Source organism: Rattus rattus, chromosome 17, assembly GCF_011064425.1.
Source record: "Rattus rattus isolate New Zealand chromosome 17, Rrattus_CSIRO_v1, whole genome shotgun sequence".
Classification (NCBI taxonomy): domain Eukaryota; kingdom Metazoa; phylum Chordata; class Mammalia; order Rodentia; family Muridae; genus Rattus; species Rattus rattus.
In genome coordinates, this window is record NC_046170.1 from 38135146 (window position 1) to 38160791 (window position 25646).

Sequence of the window (25646 nt, forward strand, 5' to 3'; positions counted from 1 at the left end):
ATAAAAGATCAACACTTGGAAGCCAAAGCAAAATCTCACGTATGATAAATTAATTAGAATAGAAGTTACACAAATCCTAGACCTTCTCGGCGACCCTCATCTTATAATTACCTCTCCCTTTAAAGCAGACCGGAATCTTTTATGTATGAAGATGTTACCGTTGACCCTAAGTGCATTAAGAGTCAAGGAGACATTTTTCACATACTGAAAATAAGATTTGATTGAGTGCTTGCGAGTGGCCTAGTGAAATCTCATTAAACCACAGTTTATTTTAATTCTATATAAATGACAGAATATTATCCATTAATTATAAGCCTGAAACCAGTTTGAAAAGACACGTTTCAAGAGCTACAACTTTTCTTTTCCCACTCTAATGAACGCATGGCAACATCCATATAGAGAAAGACGACATTTGCAGCCACTGAAACTTAGATGGCTTTATCCCTTTCTTCCTCCTCTTCCTTCTACTTCCCAATGCTTATCAACATGATTTTAAAAAAAGAGCAGAAAATGTAGTCTATTAAGTCTACTTATAGCTGTGAAGGCCGCACACCAGCCACGGTTATAATTACATTACGAATCGTGTGTGATGCCCGCAGTGAAAAATACACCTTATTCTCTCCTAACTATTCCTACCACAAAGAAAACAAGACAAGACACAACACAGTAACAATCCTGAAATTGTGTCCGTGTCATTTCCATATCGCAGTAGCTCATGCATCTGCATCTGCTGACACTGGATAAATAGCTGTATGTTCTGGAATAAATGTTCAGGGAGAAATTGAGTCTCCGTGGCGTCTACCGAGGACCAGCCGCTGCAGTCGTATACAAGCCTGCCTGCCGCGTGGATGACAGACAGATGCGAATTCAGACAACTCCAATTATGTGGCGGCGGATGTTGGAGAGGCTAGGTCGGAAAGGCTAGGTTGGAAAGGACGCTGATGTTGGACTAGCAAACATCATACAGCATCAGCCATGGATTACCAAGACCTGCCACAAAATCCCCATCCTCACCTTTATATACCTCCAACAGATAGGTTTATTGTGAAAACGTTCTCAGATGGTAGTCAGAGGGAGACCTGATCTCAGGGACCCATCCAAAAAATGTCCCCTACATGATAAATGTCAAAACATGGATAGTTATATATCACACCCTTCCCGTGCACCAAGCACATCAGTGTGCATGGTCTGTAACATGGACAGCACCACTGCAAAACCATAGACACTGTCCTTTTCATGAGCACACCAAACTTCAGATCCAGAACAGAAATTGCTTCTGTGGAAGGTGTATAGATACAAAAGTAATACATTGAATAAGATATTCAATGAGATGTTTCCTGGACAACAAAATCTAAATTCAACCTAAGAAGCCAGCTGTCTCTTACTGTGCTGCTCTGATCCCCATGGACTTGTTTGGCCTGGACATTGCTCATTTGGAGAATATGTTCCCAGCGTGTATTTCTTCTGCCATAAACTGCTCACAGAATCTATGCTGTTTTTGTAAGCACTGGAGAGAGATGGACACACCCCACCTGTCTCTCTTTGTTCTTATCTCTGTCTGGAGAAGAATCTGAGGTTAACTAGTGCCTACCCCATGATGTCCGTCTCGAAGCCTCAGGGGTACCTGAGCCAGGCCCTCAGAGGATGTCTCAGAATGATGCAAGCCCCCCACGTAGCAGCCGTTCTGGAGAGAGAGGGTGGGCCAGCCATGGTGAAGGCCTCTTCAGGGTTGATAAGATTACAATGTGAAAAGAGCCTCCCTGGGAACCCCCAGGGGACGAATAATAATGTGATTGGCATTTTGTATTTAACAAAACACCTTCCTGGAAAAAAAATGTATTACTTGCTCCATGGGTGGGGAATTGTTTCTGAACCCAATCAGGATTAGTCGCTGGCCCATGACTATCTCATTTTTTAATAAATAATAATTCTCTCAGCTCAGTGTTAGCCAGCTTGCCTGAATTCAGAAGATAGGATGCAATTGCTTTCTATTTCCTGTGTTCATCAGTCTCTGCATTAGAAGATTAACTCTTGCTACCCCACTTGCTTGGCCATCGCTTGTGGCTGGGTCCTTGGATCTGTTTCTTCTCATTGGATGGGCAAACATGTCCTTCATGTAAATTTAAATGTCAGGGCCTTGTTCATGTTAAGCAAGGGGCTTGCACTAAATAGCCAAGCTACACCCAGTCCTTTGCCACTTGGACATTAGGAGGCAAAAAAAAAAAAAAAAAAAAAATCTTAAAATCACCAGAGCTCCATTAAAGACTATTGTGTATTTCTTTTCTTTCTCCATTTAGCCAGAAACTAACTGAGGTTAAGCATGGTGGTAGGGATGCCTGATATAGTCATATGTTCATAAGAGAAGAGGAAATGAAAGGTCATTAGGTATGTGAGCTTGGAATTCACATACATCTCGTCACTAGTCGTATCTAACCTCTGAGCTGTTGACCAGTTTTGGACCTGAGTCTGAATTTCCTTAGTTGTCACACACCTAAGAAAAGTTTCCTCACACCAGGGCGGGAATGTAGCTCAGCCAATATCGTGCTCACCAGAGTGGAGAATTGGAGTTCTAGCTCTAGTACCCCACCCCACCCCGCACCCCACCTCCACACAGATGGCCGTGGTAGCACAGGCCTATAATCCCAGCACTCCAGACTATGCAGAGGCAGTAATATCAGAAGCTTAAGGTCATTCTTAGCTACATTGTAACTCTGAGGCTGGTCTGGGCCATATCAGATGCTGTCTCAGACAAACAGAAAGAAAATATGCTCTTCCAGTTGACTCTAGAGAAACAATACTTTTGTCTACATTGAGTGATCTGAGGCAGCATTCTGCCCTACAGCAGGGTCTACGGGCAGATCCACAGCCCAGATCCTGCTGGTCACTGTTGCTGTTCAGCACATAAGCTAAGAATAGGCACCTGTCCTTAGATGGTTACATTTCAAGCACTTCTCTAAGGGGCTACAAAATCTCCACAAATTTTCCTCCTCAAGAAAATTTTGGTAGACCCCTTTCTGAAGGGACCAACGCTCTACATATCAGAAAAGTTTCAGAAACTTTTCTGGTAGTCCCATTCCATGATATAAAAAGAAACAGGTGATGCTAACTGTAACATACAGTTTTGAGCCCAGAGGCTCCAAAGTGTTACGTAGTTTCAACATGCTCTAAGTTAGGAATGGAGCTGGGGTGACAGCCTTAGGCTAAGGGCACTTGCTGCTTTGTAGAGGACTCACGTTTAGTTTCTAGCATCTATGTTAGGTGGCTTACAACTGTTTGGAGTTCTAGCTCCAGGCTTCCTGAATCCCTCTTTTGAGCTCTTTAGGGATGTATATACACACGACATATGTACTTACAGATGCATATATGCACATCAGTAAAAATTAAAAGAGGAAAGATAGGGGTGAGATATCTTGAGATATTTACATCCTAACTCTTCACATTGCGATGTGCACTCTGTACGTACTAGCGCTGTCAAGTGGGACTCATTACATCTTCAGTGTCCCACAGACACGTGTGGCTTCCGGCTGCTCTACTGGATGGCGGCAGCTCTGGAGAACGTTGAGTGATTCATGCTCCTTTGAATAGTCACAAAGACAGAGCTCTACAAAGGTCCCCTTTCATCCTTTCAAGGTCGCGCCACACCTGGACTTTTTAACTCACCACCACGCCAAATTTAGAGGCAGGCCTTTCTTTCAAAGCTACAGATAAGGTCGCCACCACCCTCATGCTTAGCTTGCTGTGCTTCCTCGGAACGTGAACCCTGCACCATTACCCGGGAGTGCAGAGATGAAGAGGGCCACCCTGCTGCTCTTACCTGTCTGCCATTTCTGCTGCTGTGCATTAAGGCATGCACGTGGCAATTGATGTGTACAGCCCCAGCCTCCTACACGGCAAAGGATGGTCTCTGTCTACCACCTGGGTTCTGTTCCTCATTCCTGGCCTCAGATAGAAGATTCTTCAGGCTCACACACAGGAGGAGGCCAGAACCCATCCTGTAGTGGTAAGCATGCCACATACCGAGGGCTTTTAATTCTTGCCCAGGGTTTCATCAGCCCAGTCAGTCTATGACAATAAAATGAATACATGTCTCGGTCTCCCTAGGAAGTCTTCCCTACGTGCACCGCAGGAGTTCACAGCTTCGGGCCCTTAAGACTCCTTGTTGAGGCAAATATCATTTGCTGCAGTTGCCCAGGGCATCAGCTTTTCCATAATTAGCTCCCAGCATGTGTCATGTGTCCTCAGTAAAATGGCTGAAGAGTTTTCGTCCTTTGTGACTAGATTGACTAGTATGGGCTTTGCTTGTCAAAGATGCTTCTTCTGCAGGGAGGTATGGCTTGGATGACTGGTAGTGAGGGAATCGATCGCCTCTTATGGTAGAGTCGAGGACTTGTTGAGTTCTTTATCTCTGGACTCTAGAGCCAGAATTTCTGAGTCCAGCATTTCCAGCAACATCTGTAAACGTTACTTTCTTCATTGCTGAGATAAAATACTCAACCAAGGAACTTGAGGAAAGAAGGGTTTATTTGAGCTCACAGGTTGACAGTATAGCCCGTCATGGCAGCAGGAAGGTGGAGCGGGTCATGTAGCATTCATAGTTAGGGAGCAGGAAGATGCATGTTAATATTCAAAAGCTTTTCCCTTTTGATGCAGTTCCGGACCTTGTTCTACAGACTGCTCTCCCTCATATTAATTAACTCAATGAAGATAATCCCTCAGAATCATGGCCGGAGATTTTTCTCCAAGATGATTCGAAATTCTGTCAAGTTGGCAGTCAACACTGTTACAGCCTCCCAGGAAATATGGAAGGGTGGACTCCCAGAGACCAACCTTTCTGAACCATTGATCTAAAATGTAGTTACACTCCACTTTCTTGGGATTCCCACTGAATCTGTCTTTATATGGATGAACTTACCTGCGTGCAAACCTTCCAAGAGAAGCTATTCAGTCAAGGTTTCCTCAACTTAAATCTTCTACATTGTTTTGAAAGCTACGATTGCTTTCTCTTTAGTCATTACGAGCTTCTATTTAAGTCGAATTATTATGTTGCACAACTACATCTAGAGCGGAAGTTTTCCGGCAGCACAAATAGAAAGTCAATATCGCTCGCTATAAATAGGGGGCAAGCATTAAAATAAGGCACAACCATGATTTTAAAAGAAATGTTTCTGAGGATACCACCTGAAATTATCTCACAGACCGGAGTATTGAATGTAGACCACTCTAAGAAACATCAATGAGAAAGGAAGCCAGGTCTAAAGAGATCTTTATTTCCAAAAGAATACAAATGGACTCAGAGTAATAGACATTATATCAGCCGGGATACTCTGCTGCCTCTGTATGCAGACAGCACACACCATTATACGGCGTCGAATGCCAGTCCTTGCATTCTGCAGTATCTCTGGCTTGGCTTAGGAGGGCCCCCTCCCTGCTCATCCTTCTTTGTGACAGGATGAGAAGAATTCAGCTCAGCCAATAACGACACCCTCATTTGCATTTTCATAACCAGCCCTTCGGTTCCCCAGGTGTGACTTTCATTTTTAGAACAGAGTTATTCAGTGAATGGATCTATGCAGGCTCTTTAAAGAGGCATCTATCACCCTTGAGGAACCTTATTGCCAAGTCTTCATTGTCTTTCTCCCAACACAAGCTCAAACTCGCTATCAAGATTAAGAGGCGGAGCCTAGAAGAGCTTTGCGGAAGCATCTTGTGATAAAAATGGATTAAAGTCTTAAAATAGATGACTGATGGGAGGTGGGAATCGAGCAAATAAACAAAGGTACCCTGAGTTTCTTTCAAGCACTAGGAGCACTACGGGTGAGCCCAGAGGAGGAGAAGCAGCATTGTGAATTACGTCATCTGAGCCGTCAATCATAAGAGTGGGGTGACCTTGAGTGGGATGCAGGGGCTTCTGAATCTCCAGTACCTTGTGTAAGCGTCGGGGTAAGGGGGTCTGCAGAGATGGCCTGCAGAAGATGGTGTGGACCGGTAGCCAACTCCTCTCCTCAGCTCAGCTGAAGTACATTTTTAATATCTTGCTGGGGACGGGGGCACCCGACACAGACTCACTGACTACCCTAAGACTCTCTCCGTCTTCCTCCCTGTTCCTTCCCAAAGCTTTCAATCCAGCCTCAGCACCTTACACGTAGTGATGGCTTTGGTGACCACGCAACAGAAACAGTGGTTATCATGGTATGTCTCCCTCTCATGGGTCCTACTTGTCCTTGAGAAAAGTCTGTCAAACTGACTTTCGGCTTCTAGGGAGACTCTAGTGGGAAGGCCCTTCGCCTTAATGCATTTTGCACTGTGTAATTTTTGAAGATGAGCCCTTCTCCTCCAGCTTTTACTGTGGGAAAGATATGCTATTTTTCCTTGTGAAGAATCAGGCTGACTTTGAAAGTGGTGGGATTAGCTGAAGCTTTGAAATATTGTGTGAATCTAGTTTGGGTTGGAAATATCCAGACGACTGAGTCATGAAATTTCAGGTAATTGAACTTCTGGCGGGAAGCAGACATGATAATAATAAGTTTCAAAAGTTCTTTGTAAACTATTCCCGCTCCGGCCTTTTTAAGTTTGTCAGCTTAGAACTTGCCTGAAGTTTGCTTGTCGAGGAAGAGGCAGGGTTGCAGGCAGAGCGCCTTGTAGTTTGGTAGCAGGAGGGTTCATGACTTGGTGGCCTATATTCAGATATCCCTTGTTTGGTTGGTTTTTAGTGGGCAGTGGGATTGAAAGGATGAAGGTGAAGACACTGGCTGGCTACATCACCCTACCCAGTCTGTGCCCTTGAACAGATTGGCTAACACAGGAAGGGCTGTGTTAAGAGTAATGGGTATCAGAGTAAGTGGATACAGGATTCCCAGGAGCTGGAAGAAATTCAGTATGAACAGAGAAGGCTTAGATAGGGGATGGCTTACTGTAGTATGAAAAGTCCTTAGCATCCCATTGGAGGGAGACTCTTGATATGAGTGCGTATAGGTACCCATGCTTGTGGAGGTCAGGGGACAACCATGCCATTTTTCCTCAGATGTTGTCCACCATGCCTTTGAGGCAGTGTCTCTCACTGGCCCAGAGCTCACCAAGTACACTTAGGCTGGTTGGCCAATGAACTCCAAGGATCTGTCTGCCTCTAACTCCCCAGTGCTGGAGTTTACAAATGTATGCTACCACCCCTGGTGTGGTATGGTGTGTGTGTGTGTGTGTGTGTGTGTGTGTGTGTGTGTGTGTGCGCGCGTGCCTGTGCCTGGGCCTGTGTCTGCCTGCATGCATGTGTGTGCATTGTGTTTGGGATATAGAATTCAGGTCTTCCTGCTTGCAATGCAAGCGCTTTAATGGTGGCGCCAGCTCCCAAACCCTCAGGGAACATGCTTATCTTTGGAGTAGTAAGAGGCAACAATGAAAACCCAGATACCTACAGAGGCCAGAAAGGGTCATAAGTGGATGGATGGACAGAATTGGGGACAAGAAAAACCCATGCAGAGTCGCAGATGTCTACCTCAGCTCTCCTTGATATGGAACCTAAGTCAAACTGGGCTCACACACAAAGCAACTGGCTCCTGTTTCTGGGGACACATGGACTGTAGTCACCCGACGATGGAGCTCTTTCCTCTGGGAATCACACGGTGGCTATTGCTCTCTCTGTTTCTAACCTCGGTGCTGTCTAAACTTCAGTCGCTTTAGGGGAACACTTGATATTTAAATGTGGTCAGGTTACAGACGAAAATAAGGGCCACTTAGCTGATACTGTGGCCTTGAGGGACGTCTCTCTCAGTCGGGGCAGGACCTTGGAGAGCTCAGTCTGTAGCTAGTATTGGCCTGGAAGAGGGCAGCATGGCTGTCTCCACCATGTTCAAAACATCGGTAAGGCACTGTAGACAAACTTTCAAGGTCAAATTGATTATCCTTAGCTTAGCACAGCAGCAGCTCCCTAATTATGTCAGAAGGCAGGATTATCTCTGATCATTTGAGCTAAGACTCTAGGTAATACATCAAAAGCAATATTTAAATAACATGCGGTCCCGAATCAAGAATTCATGGCAATCCTCTGACTCTAAAGCCTGACTGTAGCATCTCGTTTTCCCCATTAGTAGATGGGTTTTCCAGGCTGTTTTAAACTCATATTAGTGTAATCCAGTTTTCTATTACAGGATCTCACTGTGGGGTAGCAGGCAGCCTTGTGGTTCCTACTTAAAGACCCTCCAAAAACTGCCTAGACAGTTCAGATTGAGTAAGTTTCTGCACACCTAGTTCTATTGGAAAAGCTCACTTAGGCTGCCAGTTGTATACATCTTTCCTCAAAGCAGTTGAACTGGCTGGTTTTGTGTGTCAACTTGACACAAGTTGGAGTTCTCAGAGAGGAAGGAGACTTGGTTGAGGAAATGCTTCCTGGACATCCAGCAGTAAGGCATTTTCTCATTTGTGATCAATGTGGGTGGGCCCATTTTGGGTGGAGCCATCCCTGGGCTGGTGGTCCTAGGCTCTATAAGAAAGCAGGCTGAGCAAGCCATGGGAAGCAAGGTAGTAAGCAGCACCCTCCATGGCTTCTGCATCAGCTCCTGCCTCCAGGTTTCAGCCCTGTTTGAGTTCCTGTCCTGACTTCCTCCGATGATGGACTGTGATCTGGAAGTGTAAGTCAAATACACCCTTTCCTCTACAACTTGCTTTTTGATCACGGTGTTTCTTCACAACAATAGAAAACCCCAACTAAGACACCAGTGTTCAGTGGTTTTACCTCAGAAGCTTGAAATCTGCCACAGTGATAGTATTTACACCATGGAAATGGGCAGGTACAGGAGCAGAGGGAGGCATTTCTTTCTTGCAGAATTGATTTAAACAATTAACAGGATTCCCCTGGGCAACTCCCTGCTGGAGACCTCATCTACTGCTCTCTAGAGAGCTGAATCTGATTTACATTTTATTTAAACATTATATTGAAATCTGGGTTGCTGTTTTCCAAATACAAATCAGGAAAACGTTGCAGACACCTAATTAATTAATAAATGTATGTATGCTGTGGGATTAGCGCTTGAACCTAGGGCTTCCCACATGCGAAGCAGTTACTCTATCACTGAGCTATATATATCCCAAGCCCTCTCCCTCTCCTCTCCCTCTCCCTCTCCTCTCCCTCTCCCTCTCCCTCTCCCTCTCCCTCTCCCTCTCCCTCTCCTCTCCCTCTCCCTCTCCCTCTCCCTCTCCATCCCTCCATCCCTCCATCCCTCCATCCCTCCATCCCTCACTCCCTCCTATTCATTCACTCTTTTCCTTTTTCTTTTCTTTTTATTAGAGACAGAATTTCTGGCAGAATTCTCAAGCCATTCTTGAACCTGCAATCTTAATGGTTCAGCCTGCTGCATAGCTAGAATAACAGGCAAACACACGCCTTTAATCCCAGCACTTGGGAGGCAGAGGCAGACAAATCTCTATGAGGTAGAGGCCAGTCTGATCTACAGAGCAAGTCCCAGGAAGTGTATAGCCTCTTATCTTTGCAAATGGGACGACATTAGACAAGATGTCAGATCTGTCAGGGCAGGTGGTTACTAATCTTCTTTCAGAGGCAAAGTCCTTTGGACTTGGAAATGTATTACTTCTTATCTTTGCAAAACTTTTCATTTTAAACAAAGTTTATCAAGAACCTCAGGAATTGTTTGGCAATGGCTCAGTTTTGAGATATCTGAGTCCTTCTGGTTGGTACCCAGTCATTTCTCTGAAGAGTCTATGCCTGGTCTTTTCTAGTAGGTATCTTTTTTAAAGAACAGAAGGGTCCATGAGCAAAGTAAGCTACATCTGTATGGTCTGAGACAGGGCTTCCATAGCCACCACCTTCTCCCCATTTTACTTAAATATTTACATATTATTTAATATTTACTTTAATTTACTTCATATTTTCTTTAATATTTATTATCAAATGTAAGTATTTAAATGCTTTTAAATATTTAAGTTAATTTAATTTTATTTTTAGTTTAAATTAATATAAATTTAAATTAAGTTCAATATTTAAATTAATAAATTAAGTTAAAAAAATTCCTCATACCCGCTTCCATACCCCGGCACCTCCCCCATGGTACTAAAAGTAATTATGTACGCACCAGCCATTCCTATCATCACTTGTGTTCCTCAGAGTTGTGTGTTGTGACTTGTACTTAGTGCCAATATGGAGCAGGGACACGATGAATGCTATATCGATGAATGAACCCTTCAGAATTGGAATCATCGGCAGGAAACAGGCTCCAGTCAGACCTAAAGAGAGAAATGCAGATTCTTCCTCCATCCTGAAGGGAAGAGTTGTGACTTTGCTGGGACGAAATAGATCTCTTTGCCTTAGGTGTCATTCTTGGCCTGGTCTCTTTCTTTCTTTTCTGGAACTTCCTTGAGTGAGAACTTTTCTGCAAGGGAAATAAAACAGCGATTTAACAAGATAGACATTTAGTTCAATAGGAGAATTTTCCTCGTATGAAGAAAAAAAAAATAAATCACCAAAAGGACTTTGCCTCTGAAAGATAATTAATAAAAACCTGCCCGTGTGTTGACAGATCTGACATCTTATCTAATGTCTGGCAGAGAGGAAAGTGTGACGCACCACACAGTTAGAATAAAATGCTCCACTTCACGGCAAGGCCAAGGAGGGACGATAATTATTTTTAAGCTAGGAAAGGTCAGGGTCTAGTTGTTTAGTTGTTAAATTGACACAACACTGGGTCTGAGTTTGTGGCTTTTCTCAACTTCGAGGTCTGCTGTAGATTCCCCTGATCTCAGCAGTAAACAGTGTCGGGAAGGACATTTTCTTAATTGTCTTATTGTTGTGATAAAATAGTTGACAAATGGACTTGGGAGGGAGGAGAGAGAGAGAGAGAGAGAGAGAGAGACAGAGAGAGAGAGAGAGAGAAAGAGAGAGAGAGAGAGAGAGAGAGAGAGAGAGAGAGAGATTGATTTGTATGCTTGGCATAGGCATACCCAAAGTTCATCCCTTGGCAACTATAGACATTGCTGAGTTGCCAATGCTTACCATCGTGGATAATTCAAACCTGTACAAACCTCTTTATCGAACTTTGCTTCCCCTCACATGAGCGTTTTATGGATCCTAGGCTGACCAACAACCACGGCTATATATCCTCACGTCCTACTTCACGGAGTGCATGGGTACCATCTGCATGACCTGGGGAAGTAAGATTAACCGCAAGAATCTTTATCAAGGGAGCCAGTTAACAGCGAGATGCAGAAAGCCAATGTGGTGACAGAGAGAAAGAAAGAAAACCAGAGATGATGGAGATGTTCTAATGGCTTAAACGAAGGAAGAGGGAGGCCTCGAACCATGGACGTCAGTGGCTGAGCTGGGAAGGAGAAGGACACAGGTTGTCCCACGTTGAGGGAAGCCTGTGGACACACCGTAGACCTTGTGACTGGATGACAATGAAGTGGTGTCCAATCAGTTGAGATTGTGGTGTGTTGCCACAACATAGATATAAATATTAAGTCTGACACGGGGATTAGATATGGGGATTTCTCTGGGAGGTGGTCCAGGAATCAGCGGTGAAAGAACGGGAGAGGAAGGTAGGAGAGGGGAAGAGAATCATAGTAACCTGGGTGCCTGGCTAATTCTCATCACTACTGGAGCCTGGCAGGTTTCCTTCCATGGGCACTTTGGATCTTAACCCAGAATTATCTCTCTGGACAAAGGCAAGAATCCTTTTCCACGGAGGGAGGGCTATTTCTAGAGTGACTCTCCTTATGCCCAACCTCTGCTTGCCCTTGAATTTAGCCCTGCCCTAGAGCATAATGCAGAGGGGAGAAAAATCCTGAAATGTCCTCTGAAGTCATTAATTGTCAGTCAAACTTTGAGACTACCGGGGATCACCCAAGACCTCACCGGGGGACTCTGGGGATGCAGGTTTTATTTGACTAATGGCACTATTGATTTATCTTCCCAAATTCCAGGCTAGATCCAGAAGCTGTCAAACGCTAACACCAGGCAGGCGCGGTGCCTAGTTTTTCTTCAAATGCACCAAGGCACATGGATGCTTATCTCCCTGTTGGGTTTTCCTTTTGAGCTCGCTTGATTAATCCTGGAACCTTAAACAGAAAGAGTTAATTCTCTTTAGACAAAAACTGATTTGACCGAATTGCTTCTGGCTGGGTTTGAGGGAGACAAGCTTCATCAATTCAATTCCATTTGGAGACAACAAAACACCTTCAAATAATCTTGAAAACAACCGGTAGCTTGTTACTCCCGCTGGCGAGGTCCCGTCGTCTCTTGAATTGGCGGCGTGGTATTTACACTCACCAACCCTCTGACATGGAACATTCCTCCTCGTGGTTTGCCACTTGAAAAATTTCAAGTCGGTTTTTTGTTTTGTTTTGTTTTGTTTTGTTTTTGGGTTTGTTTTTGTTTTGGTTTTGGTTTTTTTTTGTTGTTTTGTTTTGTTTTTTTCCCAACGTGGCCTTATCTGCGATGTGGTCCAAGTCTCTTTCTCTCATCTAAGAAGTGTGTTATTTCTTCTCCTTCCTTTCTGTCCCCCCTTGTACGGGTTACAAGAGAATAGCACAAGTAACAGTCATCATCCCATGGGGCGCAATCAGGAAGCCAGTCTCTCTCCTTTTTATCAGAGGGCCTCAAGATCTAAATAGGTAGATTCATTTTGTTTACTGTGCAGATGGAGAAACTGAGGCACAGAGGAGTTGAACATACAGCAACAAAGTGGCAAGACTGGGATTAGAACCTACATTGCCTCGGCTCAAGTAGCTTTACCTTCAACTACCGGCTGATTCCCTAGGAAGTGAAACACGATTTATTACATTATATTAATTATGTGTGTCTTCCTCTCCTCCCAGACGATAAGTTTAAGGACGTTGCTCAGTCTCTAGCATCTGACCCAGAAAACTTGGACGTAATAAAGTTTTTAAAAAATCGACTAAGGGCGAAATATAACACAGGAGTACAGAAATGACATAGCATGCAAGGGTTCTTAGCCTCAATCATGAATGAATGAGTGAATGAATGAATAAATATGAAATTCAAAGGGTCTGGAAATGTATCTTTGTGTGACCACATAGAACTGGGCATTGCAACACATATTTCAACCCCAGCCCTCAGGAGTTTGAGGCAAGGGGATCTTAAGTTTAGGTCACTCTTGACTTGATAGTGAGTACTTGAGGCCAAGCTGGGCTACAAGAGACCCTGTCTCAAGAGAAGAAACAAACAAACAAAAAAAAGCCCCAGAGGTTATCAGATGAAGTAGTGAACTCACAAGGGCAGATCAGAAGGGGAAGCATGGCTGCCTTTCATTGCTCAGGTGAGAGGCATTTAGACAATCACTGCTGGTGTTGGGGAGCAACCCCCCTGGAGGCTTTCTGGGGAGAATCCTCTTGTGCTACTTCATTTCCCTTCTCCTGTGCTTCCTGTCATCAAGACAGCTCCAATTCCTCTTGTACGGCCTCCCTCTGCCTTCCCTTCCTGTGCTCACATCTGATTTAACTCTTATTTTGTCAAAGATCCTTGAGTTTGTTCTGACCCTTCCTCATGTGCCCAGCGAGATAAGTGCTTTGCTTTAAAGCCAACTGCTGTTCAACCTGGACCCCAGTGTGTGGTGTAGCCAGACATATTCTCAGGGCATAGACACCAGGATGATGTCATTTTAGGGGGGGCATCCCTAGTTTTTTGTATTACCCACATATTACCTACTGGGTACCACAAGTACTGTGTTCACACCTCCCAAAGACAATACAGACAGACGACCTGGTAAAGCCATTTCCTAAAAGCCACAGAAACAGCCACATGGCCAGAACGCAGACTTGTATTAGTTCAGCTTCTGGCTTCATTCTTCTCCAGACTTTTAACAGTCCACTCTTAACCCTTGAGAAAAATCTGTCCAGCACATTCGATAAGAAATGAGGTCCAGGGTGTCGGCTGCCAATTGGGCATGCAAATACCCACAGAACTCACCAGAGTGTGCAAAGAAGCACACTCAGGCTCGTCTCCCCACGGGAACGCCAACATCATTTCTAAATATCTGTTGCCTCAACAGCCAGGAAGATGGCAGCTACTAGTATTGCTGCAGCTTTAAAACACCAAGAACGTTTTGGGGAAGTTAGACTCCAGCAGAGTGTCAATAATGGAAGCTTAGGTGTGCGAGCATGTGTGAGTGTGCACATGAGCGTCTTGGGAACGCTGTCTTCTTAGGCTGTCAGTGGATAGTGGGCTTTTTTAAATCCTTCCCAGACTCTGGGCTTTTGGTGTTTGGCAGGATAAAGACTCAATCAGAGTACAGTGCTCTGCTGGGTTTTTTTGCATCTTTCGAGTCAAAGACAGAGATGGCAGGCTCTCTTCCCGACTAGGCTAAGCCGCTCTAAACTGGTTGCAGCAAAGCCAGTCTGACGAGAACAAACCAGAGGTGTTTTGTGCCAGAGAGAAAGCACCTGTCCATCCAGGCTAATAGGAAACACTGGTTAGTCACTACTAGAAAAACAGTGCTGAGAGACCCGAACAGCTTCGTCTGGAACAATAACATCGGAGAACCGGCTTAAGGGAAGATGAGATCCGAGGCTGTTCACAGTCCGTGAGATCATTATTTGTGGCGGTCAGTTCCTTTGTATTTATGCTGCTTAGGGGGTGATGTGATAAGCTGACTCTTTCCGGCTTGCTATTTCCCACTGGCCTCTGGAACATGTCTGCAGAACCTGGACGTGGAGGCTCTCGTTTGTCCAGGTTCTGTGCCTGCTCACTGCGCCACCAGCTAGGCGAGCTCTGGTTAGACACCCATGGACCTCAAAGAACTGGGTCACAGTGATATGGCTGCTCCTTCTAGCCACCTCCCCTGGATGCCTGTGTCCTGCGTGTGGACTTAAGTCAGTCTCCTTTCTACTGGACCGTGCTGACGTCACGGATTTCTCCTTCCTCTGTTTTTCATTGATAGATGAAGAGATCCTATGGGACCCTTTAGTGATGGCAAGCCTGTGGTCATTGTGTGAGCCATTGATTTCCGGCCAGAAAGCTTGCAATGTAGCCAAAAGCCCAAGGTGTGAGCACCTTTATGATGTGCGTCTGGAGACTCGCAGCATGGAGGGTTCTTGACTCAGGAGTCAGTGTCTTAAGTCTAGCACTCAAGTGGGCAACTCAGCTACTTGGACGTCCAGGGGAGAGCACCAGGGAGCCTGAGGGTGGGAGCCAGGCATAGTGATATGGTACTATAGGGACAGCCTTGAGAAGTCCTCTCTAGGCACGTGAGGACTATACTCTATGACATACTCCATTCAGTCTTCGCTAGTCACATCCGCAGACCCTATATGCTGCCAGTTGACAAACGCCTATGTCTCTTGTTCTGCTAGGACAGAATGTAACTTAAGGGAGACGCATTCATTTTGGCTCATAGTTTTGAGGGTAGAGCCCATCACAGTGGGGAAGTCATGACCTCAGGAGTGTATGGTGTCTGCTCACGTTGTGTCTGTAGTCAGGAAGCTAAGAGAGATGGAGCTCAGCTTGCTTTCTCTTTCTTCCCCTCTTCGGTGGGACCCCAGCCAGTGGAATAGCCCCACCCGTATTTAGGGGGGGTTTCTTCCCACATCTATCTAATCTACATTATCCCTTATAGAAGGGTCCAGATTTTTTTTTCCCATGGTGATTCCAAATCTCATCCAATTAACAATTAAGATGGACCATCACACATACAACAAGGACAGAGGAGGGGCGGGCAAACAGACATGGACAGAGAATAAACCCTTTCTCTTCAGAGTTGGCCCAAGTTCAAGGCAGACCATTCCTTCTCAGTAGATGGATTTGCTTGAGGTCCCTAGATGAGGTTAGACGTTCCTCTGCCTGGCTTTGAAATATCCTGAAGGACATCATGCTTTCCTTTCAACTTAGATTTTTATTTTAGTTCTTTAAATGAGGGCCTGTTGATGCCTTTCTCCTTTTCTGGACCATAGTACTGGGATAGTTAACATCTATCGACCATCTTGTGGGGGCAGTGCTTACCTAATTACATTCTAGGAATCATCCTGTTGGGTCCACACGCATCTCACTTCTCCTGTTTCCTAGATGAGAAAACAGAGGTGTAGGGCATCTCCAAAGCACGCCAACTCCACCAGCAAAAGGCCACCCAGATTTGAACAGGAAAAATGGCCCCTGTGACCACACTCTGAAATGCTAGACTGTCTGAAATGCTACAAGTCCCTGGCTGGGCTGGTTAGTGTTTGTCCATTTGGTACAAACTAGAGTTACCTGGGAGAAGGGACCCTCGGCTGGGGAATTGTCTTCATCAGATGGTCCCGTGGGCTTGTCTGTGAGGCATTTTCTTGATTAATCATCGATGTGGGAGGGTCCAGCCCACTGCAGACAGTGCTACCCCTGGGCAGATGGTCCTGAGCTGTTTGAGAAAGCTGCCTTCCTTCCTGGTCTCTGCTTCAGTTCCTGCTTCCGGTTCCTGTGTTGACTCCCCTAAACGAGGGACTGCGACCTATAAGTCAAAGAAACCACAAACAACAAAATTAACACACTCAGCCATGTGCACACAACAGACTCTAATGAATCCAGGGCATCAACAGATAGGAATACCTGATGTGGCACTTTGACCTTGATAAGTCACCCCCTTTGCATAGCAGGTCCCACTTATTTTATTTTACCAGCTCTGCTGACTGGGTTTATGTCCACTCGACACAAGCTAGAGCCCCTGGAATGTCGGGAGCCTCACTTGAGAAAATGCCTCCATAAGGTTGGGCTGTAGACAAGCTTGGAGGGCATTTTCTTAGTGATTGATGGGGGATGGCCCAGCCCATCATGAGTGTAGCCATCTCTGGGCAAGTAGACCTGGGTTCTATACAAAAGCAGCCTGAGAAAGCCATGAGAAGCAAGTCAGTAAGCAGCACTCCTTCAAGGCCTCTGCATCAGCTCCTGCTTCCTGCTTGAGTTCTAGTCCTGACCTCTTTTGATAAGTGATGTGGAAGTGTAAGCTGAATAAACCTTTTCCACCCCAAGTTGTTTTTGGGTCACGGTGTTTCATGGCAGCAATAGAAACCCTGAGTAGGACACAAGCTATTTAATTTTCAACTGGTGGATAAACTGACTCCCCAAATCCACAGAGACTAAACATGTCTCCCACTGCTCCAATTCTCCCTGGGGAGTTAGCAGCTGGAAAAGGTTGATTTTTCTTTTAGAATTCTAGAAGTATATTAAACAGACACTGTTGAGGAACCAGGGAAGGGACTGAGCATAGAAAACTCAGAGACTCAGGCAGAAATTACTGTTCCTTGACCTAACCAGAATCTTTCCCTCCTGGATGATTAGCTTAGTGTCCCCAGGGAAATTGTGCCTTCCTCAATATGTCTGGGGTGACTGGTTGACTGGTCTGGGATTTGAGGGCAGAATTAGCCAATTAGAAGGTTAACGTATAATCGCAGGCAGAAGGTGCGACCTTTGCCCGTTTCTGTTTAACTGAATTAGCATTAGCCGGTTATAGATTTTCTGCTCGCAACAATGCCGGCAAATTATTCTGAGCTCCGAGTCTGCATTCTGCAGATGTACCACTTAGGATGTCAGCTCTATGATGGCTTCAGAAGGCATCAAACAAAAGCCCGGCCTCTGGATACAGGGACACTTACAGGCAGACCTGTATGCACACTGAACTCTGGTGTCCTTCTGCCTACTCTGAGAAAGATGACAGCAGGCAGGGTGGTGACTTCTCCACCCTAGCTCCTCTGAAGTGGCTCAGCCTGACCATACCACCAACCCCCTGAGATTGATTCGCCCTCCTATTCCTTGGGGTTCAGTGATTCTCAGAAGGCTGGCATTCAAAGGACCCTCCCCCACTTCCTCAGCCGCCGACCTTTTGTATATTGTTTGGCATTAGCTGGTGGGGAAGAACATTCCTTTGCTTCGATGCTGATGTGCTCTGGTTAAGAATTCAAGGTCTGGTTTCGGAGTTCAGTTTCTTTAAGAGCAATGGCTGAGTCAAAGTTGCTGAGTGCAAATCTTTGGGGGGGGTCTCAGGTAAAGAAAGATGGGGGTGGGGAAGTCAGCCAAAGAGAGGAGGTGGTTAGCGGAAACTGAATTATGAAGCAGACACCCTCCGGTGGCACGCAACTAGAGTGATTTCCAGGTGGGAGGCGGATCACACACTTTGCAGCTATCTTGAAGGACAGAGGGCTGGGTTGTGTGAACTAATTTCCCTCCTCTACCATCATGGACTGGCTGTCCCTGAGGAGATTACGTTCCGAGGACTCAGTGCTGGTAATTTCAGCTCAGATCAGAGCAGCCTTTTATGCTTTCTGGAAAGCTAAGCTTAGGACACTGGAACGAAACAAAATCTCTATGGCGGTGGTTCTCAACCTTCCTAGTGTGTGACCTTTTAAAGCGGTTCTTCCTGTTGTGGTGACTCCCCCTGACCCCTCCAACCATAAAAATCATCTTGTTGCTACTTCATAACTGTAATTCTGCTACTGTTGTAAATTGTATTGTAAATGGCTAATGTACAGGATACCTAATATACCCCACCCCTACCCCCAAAAGGGGTGTGACCTATAGATTGAGAACTGCTGCTCTATAGCCTAGCAGGAAGGTCTAAGGGTCAAGAATGAGTAAGGAGCTTTCCAGATCAGAGGACAATAACATTCATGTTCAGATCCCGACTCTACCCATCCCTGTGTAGAGCTCAGGCATAGCTCCTTACTTCCTACAGGTTTAGCTGACTGTACAACATGAGGCTGCCAGAGAGACTAACCCAGATTATGTTCACAGTGAGCTTAACACAGTACTCGCCACGTGGGAAGGGCTCAAACATGGCAGCTTTGCTTCTGATGCCAAAGATGCAGGCCAATGAGTGAGGTAGGCACTTGGTGTGAACAGATGGGCACCCTGTCAAGCCTCTCTTCCTGAAGATGCTTATGGATACTAAGTCTAGTTTTGTATGTTAAAGTGCAGTTTTATCTAAGTTAGAATTGCTTCAGAGGTCATCGTGCATTTTCATATCCCAGAGCATGTAAGTGATTTCTGGGGAGTTATGAACAAATGCCTATTAATCCCACATGGGTCACTCACAGATCCCACCCAAGCGTGACTTGTCGAGCCAGTGAGAATAATTGGGGTGACTCACGGGAGCACGTGACACCCAAGAAGAGCCTCTCCCTTCTTAACGATGGTAGTCATTTACTTATCCTCCCAGATGAGAGACCTCAAGTCCCCTGTGAGGCTCCTAGTATGTCATTTTATGAGCCATGTAACTCCTCCCCCTCCATCCCCTCTCCCCTATAGACACACAATCAAGTTGGTGGATCCAGTCTGATAAGTGTCTCTTGGGTAGGGAAATCATTTAAGCTTTTCTATTTCCAAACCTGCAACTGCACGCCATGTCTGGGAAGAAGTGCTTTACATCCGTATACCCCAGGCTTCGTTTTTGTTTGTTCTGAATGATGGAAAGCAAGAAATCCCAAGAACAAAAGCAAAGCCTTGGAAAGAATTGTACATTTTATATTTTTTGGGGGGTAGCCAAATTTTCAAAAGTGAAAAGAAACTGGTGAAATTAATTATAAACAGCACCACTTATATTTAGCAACCATATAGAAAAAAAAAACAAAACGTCAGTTCAATGTGTATTTGATATAAAATTATTATCATAGTTTACGTTCTATGTGTGGCTTGTTAAACACTATGACCAAAAGTAACTTGGGGAGGAAAAGATATGTTTGTCTTACAAATGCAGATCACAGCACATCATCGAGAGACGCCAAGTTAGGAACTCAAGCAGGAGCAGGGGAGGAGCCATGGAGGAACGTTGCTGACCCGCTTGCTCCTCATAGCTTGCTAAGCTAGAATCGCCTGCCCAATGGTGGCACAAACCACGGTGGGCGGGACCCTCCCACTCACACATCCATTATCAATCAAGACAGTACGTCACAGACTTGTCCGCAGGCTGTCCTGATGGAGGCCGTTCCTCAGCTGAGGTTCCTTCTAGCTGGGTGACTCTGTTTTGTGTCAAGTTGATGATAACATACCCAACAGTGTCTCAGTTTTGGGTCAGCTACCTTGTGGGTGTCTAGTGGCTACCCTGTGGTTCATGACCACCATGACAGAGCAGGGTCAAGATCCAATCGGTCTTGAAATACTTCTAGAAGTTACTCCAGTGGGAAAGGTCTGTCCCCACCCCCCCTTGGAGATGACATTGTTCCTCTGCATGTATGAACATGAAGCCCGTTCTCACTCAGGCAGCTCTGGAAATAGACAGTTTCTGTAATGAAATTTCACACATGGCGACCGTACTGAGATTCTTAGCAGGTGTAAAACTTTTACAACAGTATTTCTTTCACTTCGATTTAATGGAAGTCGCAGCAGCTGTTTCTGGTTTGCATCTTCCAAAAAAAAAAAAAAAAAAAAACCTCATTGCCAAAAATGAGCGGTTGGCAGGCGTGAGAGGTGCAGCGACTTGCTTCTTCCTTTGGGGAAATGAAGTTAAAAACCTCAGCTCATTTCTAAAGGTTGTAGGTTTCGTTAGAAGGAAGGAAAACGTTAGCGGGGCAAACATGCTAGCTGCTGTTAAAATATTGATCGCTTCCTTTCCTCAGGTGCTCCTGGTAACATCTGCAGGTGATTTGAACTGCACCCCCGGATTCCAGCAGAAAGTGCTACACATCCACCAGCCTGCCGAATTCATCGAGGACCAGCCAGTCCTAAACTGTAAGCTATCCCAGAAATACCTTGGGCCCACTCATGTGGACCTCTCTGATGCGTGTAACGCATCTCAGGGCGTTGGACCTCCTCTTGTTTTCTGTTCACATTCCTTATGTCACTGCTTGGCCACTGGGTGGATGCTTTCAAATGACAGACTTGCTAGTTTGAGGATTAATACACGACATGTGTCTCTTCTCAGTATTTTATCTCCAATGAGCCTTTCCATCTCACATCTAGAAAAGGGGATGACAACCTCTAGGGTGATTCTGCACTATGTGGAGGGAATGAAATCCAGCGTCACAGGGCAGATCCCAGAGTAAAATCATGGCCTTCTTACAGATGGCTGCTCTTCCCCTTCTTTCTCATGTGTAGCATTGTATCAAAGTCACGGTGAGGGCTGAGTACTGGCGGCTGGGAATTTGTAGATACAGGAATCAAAAACTCTTGTTCTTAGAGCTGATAAGATGTTTTTTTTTGAAAAAGATTCAAATCTTTTCTGCCGCTTCTGTGGATTAAACTCAAATCCCCCCCGGAAATTCCAATTGATTTCCGGGAAAGGTGCATCTCTCAGATCTGGTTCTGATCTTCCACTGTACTTAACACCAATATTGTATTACCTTAGCTTTAAGAGATCAAAATCATGGAGGTAAATGGCGAGCAGGTGCAGGTTTTACGTAATAGAGTCTGAAATCGGTGGTGGACCTGACCAATTATCACAGACTTTTGAGCACCATTTATTTATTTATTTCCTTTTTGAATATTTATTTTTAATCCCATGGCTATACTGGTGTGTGTGCGAATGTGTGCACATGAGCTCAGATGCCCGAAAAGACCCGGAGAACACATTTGATCTGGAATAGAGCTGAATATGGTTGTGATTTGCCGTGTGTGAATGCTGGACAGTGAACTCTGATCCTCTGCGAGGACAGTAGGTGCTATCTATACTGCTGAGCCGTATAGATATGGGGGTCTCTCCGGATCCCCAACTTCTTTGATATTTGGGGATAGAGGATAGGCAATCAGTGACCCTGTCTGGTCAGATGCTCAAGGGAGACTGTAAAGAGGTGACTGCTTATGCGTTTGCCTCATGTGTTTATGTTTTTGGGGTAACCTTTTGTGCTAGGCCCATTCCTTAATTCCTGTGGCACATGGCATATATGTGTAAAGGAAACAAATAAACAAACAACAAACAACCCCACCAGCTTGACTGGTCAGGTTATTCCGGAAGGCCGGTACCTGTTTGAAGAGTTAAAAGGACCACAACCATGACGCTGGGATACTGAACATCAGGGTCTCCAAGGTAGAGCCCAGGAGCACCCTGACACCGTTAACACCAATGAGATCATCTCAGCAATTAGGGTCTAATGACAAGGTACAAAGGATGTGGATCCCAACGTACAGCTTCCTAGTAACCTGTATCTCAGAGGGTGACTCTGGGTCAGGCCACCAGAAACACTGATTTGCTCTTTGATGTCCATGCTGATGAGAGTCAATATATTTCAAGTAGACCTCGATGGATGATGAACATCCTGGCTCCCCTCTTCCCTCACCTCCGTGTCTGTCTGTCTGTGTCTGTTTGTCCGTCTCTCCCCTTGCGTTCTTTCTTGTTTGTACCAAGTGATTATGCCAAATGGCCCCGAGGCTCACATGTTGGGAAATGCAAAGCTACCTTCAATATGGAAATCAATATGGAAATTAATAGAGCTGCTATGCAAAGCAGGCCCATAAATGTGATTGCTTCCATAATCCTCATGACACCAAATGGCTTCCAATTCACCACCAAGAAGCCGGGAACAATCCTAGTTTAGGGGGTCTTTTTAATTCAAACTGCAACATGCCGTACATTCCGATATCTGAGGGGCGTCTGTGTGTGTGCATCGTCCTAATCCTCTCAGTCATTAACTTGGTTATGGCCCTTGTGCCTGCGGAAGCTGCTAAATGCTAGATGAGCCTAGGCTCGCCATCTAGGACAACACACTCGGGGAAATTCGGTGATGCAGGAATTGGCCATGTTTGTGCATGAGATGTTGGGTCAGCAGAATGTGATTAGCTCTTTCGGTGAAACCGTTCGTCCACATCTGTTACTAAGACACAATGAGACGCGCTGTCCGGTTAAAGCAAACTCACCTCAAGGTGGCAGTGAATAGAGTTTCTTCCGAGCGCAGCCTGTGGCTGAGGTTAACTGTGTCTAGGCAGGGAAGGTCTGTGGAGACTGGAGAATGTCCGTTAGAAACTGCTTAGACAAACTTGAGTCTCTAAGAGGAGTACCCAAAAAGGAAGTCAAAGCTTGAAATATTAAATGGAAATGCCCCTTTAATATCTTGCCAGTATTTTTCCAGCTACTTCCACTCTCTCTTCTTACTCTTTATCAGTTTTTTTCTTTACAATTTAAAAGATTTATTTTTAATTAATTGTGCATGTTTGTCCTCTCAGGCCAGAAAAGCGTATCAGATCCACTGGAGCAGTGGTTCTCAATGCTGCGACCCTTTCATACAGTTCCTCATGGGTGGTGACCCACACCATAAAGTTATCTTTGTTACTCCTTCATAACTTTAATTTTGCTACTGTTATGAACCATAATGTCAATATATGTGCTTTTTTTTTTTTTTGAGGTTCTTAGGCAATTTCTGTGAAAGGGTCATTTGGCCCCTGAAGGGGTGGTGACCCACAGGTTGAGAACCACCACAGAGGGAAGCTATTCATGAGCCACCTGACCTGGACAAACTCAGGTCCTAGTGGGGGTGGGGGAGCAGAATGTGCTCTTAACTCCCAAAACCATCTCTTTGTCCCATGCATGCATCTCAGAAGATTAAACACAAACCCCTTCGTCTCTGAAGAAGTGTGAAGGGCCAACCTGAGAGGTGCATTCACTAGCAGGAACTAACACCTGGATGTTCAATGGAAAATGAAAGTTGAACGGAGCCAGAAGTTAGGGGGGAAAGCTTGGGTACATGAATTTACATTTTTAAAGGTAAATGAAGCGGTTTGCAATGTAGAAATAGAAGCTGACATTGTCTGGGCACCAGAGGTTATGAAAAGGTAGGTGAGTGATAGCCTGGGCCTGTTCATGACATCTGTGGTTTGTATGTTTGCTGTGTTTGTAATAGTTGGGAAATCTGGTTAGAGGCCAGCATGGTTACTCAGTAGGTAAAGCATCCGCTGCCAAGCCTGAGGACCTGGGATCGGTCCTCAAGGTCCATGTAGGGGAAGCAGAGAGCTGCCTCCTATACATTGTCCTCCGGCTTTCACACATGTGCCATGATACACACATACACACACACACACACACACACACACATACAAACACAAACACAAACACACACACAAACACAAAAACACAGACACAGACACACACAGACACAGACAGACACAGACACAGATACACACAGACACACACACATACACAAACACAAGAGAGAGAGAGAGAGAGAGAGAGAGAGAGAGAGAGAGAGAGGGAGGGGGGGGAGAGGGGGGGAGAGAGGGGGGAGAGGGAGAGAGGGGGAAGAGTAGGAGAGAGAGACAGAGAGGGGGAGAAGGAGAGAAAGGAAGGAAGGAAGGAAGAAGGAAGGAAGGAAGGAAGGAAGGAAGAAAGAAAGAAAGAAAGAAAGAAAGAAAGAAAGAAAGAGAGGAAGAGAGAATGAAAGAGAGAAAGAAAACAGTAAGTAAGTTTGGTTATAAGTCCTTGTGAATTTTTACATTCCAAAGGCAGAGTACAGCACAGTCCACTAATCAACCCCATGCCATAGGATTGGACGAAGTTGTCTGGACGTGTTGGCCCTTTACCTCATGGTGAAACTCATCTGCTCATCTCCCAGGCTTGCATTCAACAGCTGTTGCTTGGCTGTCCAGGGTTCTGGGAGTGTTTATTCTGGGCCAGGATTCCTGCTTTCTTTGTTCTGACAGCGCCATTTCCTTTTATCCTTTTTCATCTTCCTCCTCGCTTCCTGGTGAGTTGCCTTTTCCTGCTTTAACTGTTCCTAATGGGTCACCCCACTCCTTTCATTTCCTTAATATTTTATTCACTGCTCACTGCAATACACGCTCCCTTCAGTTGTTCCAAAGCCTTTTATTTCCCTCACATCCAAATAACTCTTTATTCTGCTCTCCTTACTGCTAACTAGGCCTGCTTTCTTCTTTAAAGGGCCATTTTTCAACAAGCTGCTGGGATCAAAACACGGCATCCACTCTCTCTTGTCATGTACCCAGCAGTACTCCTCCTCTGAGTTTCTCTGACTGGGATGCAAAGCCCCTGACTCACCAGGACTCGGACAAAACTTTCTTGGTTTCATCTCAGTCTCGAAAGAGGGGTTATTCTCAGTGTCCAATGAGAAGTACAAGGAAAAGGGAAATGCAGTTAGAAGGGGGCTCAGTGGGGTAGCTGTCCAGGTGTCTAACCAGGATGGAAACACCAAATTACCGAGTGCAATATCCTGCCTTGTTCACAGTCAGCTCAGACAGAGCTGACTTCCGCACACCACAGAGATCTGTGGTCATTGAGTTCTGAAGGAGAAACCATATTTGTGATTGCCCCAGCCTCTGCTAATAGGTATGTCCAGTGTCCAGCATCCAGAATGGACATGCTATTTGGTCACCCAACCAGTACAAGGACCGTATTCTTCATATTTCTATCCTTTATTGTTTATGTCTCCTAATGCATACACACACAAACCAAACACAAAGATACACAGAGAATGATTCCCGCACCAAAGTGTACCTACAATACAATGTGTAATCACACTGCTAATCAAGACCCTGCAACCCTAGCAGAAAAGGCTGTGGTAAGGCTGAGGCATTGAGCAACCCAGTGACCTCACACAGTGAATTTTTATTTCTAACCCTATCACATAGATACAGATCTGGGTGCTTATTAGGTGACTTTCCTTCCAGCGGGATAGCCAGAATGGAGGTCAAGAAAGAGAGTTTGAAAGTATGTTACCCAAGATTTTTAACTATCTTAGATTGAAAGAAATGTGTGCCATTTCTACTCTGATAGATCAGAAGACTT

At 45.2% G+C, this 25646-nt stretch overlaps 1 protein-coding gene across 1 annotated transcript in view; it reads left to right on the forward strand.

Annotated features, from left to right (window-relative positions):
• Cdh13 (cadherin 13) overlaps window positions 1-25646 on the forward strand; it is a 1043248-nt gene that overhangs the window by 197843 nt on the left and 819759 nt on the right. Inside the window, exon 2 of the mRNA XM_032888181.1 lies at window positions 20536-20647. Within this exon, the coding sequence (XP_032744072.1) occupies window positions 20536-20647 (112 nt within the window). The remainder of the gene's footprint in view (window positions 1-20535; window positions 20648-25646) is intronic.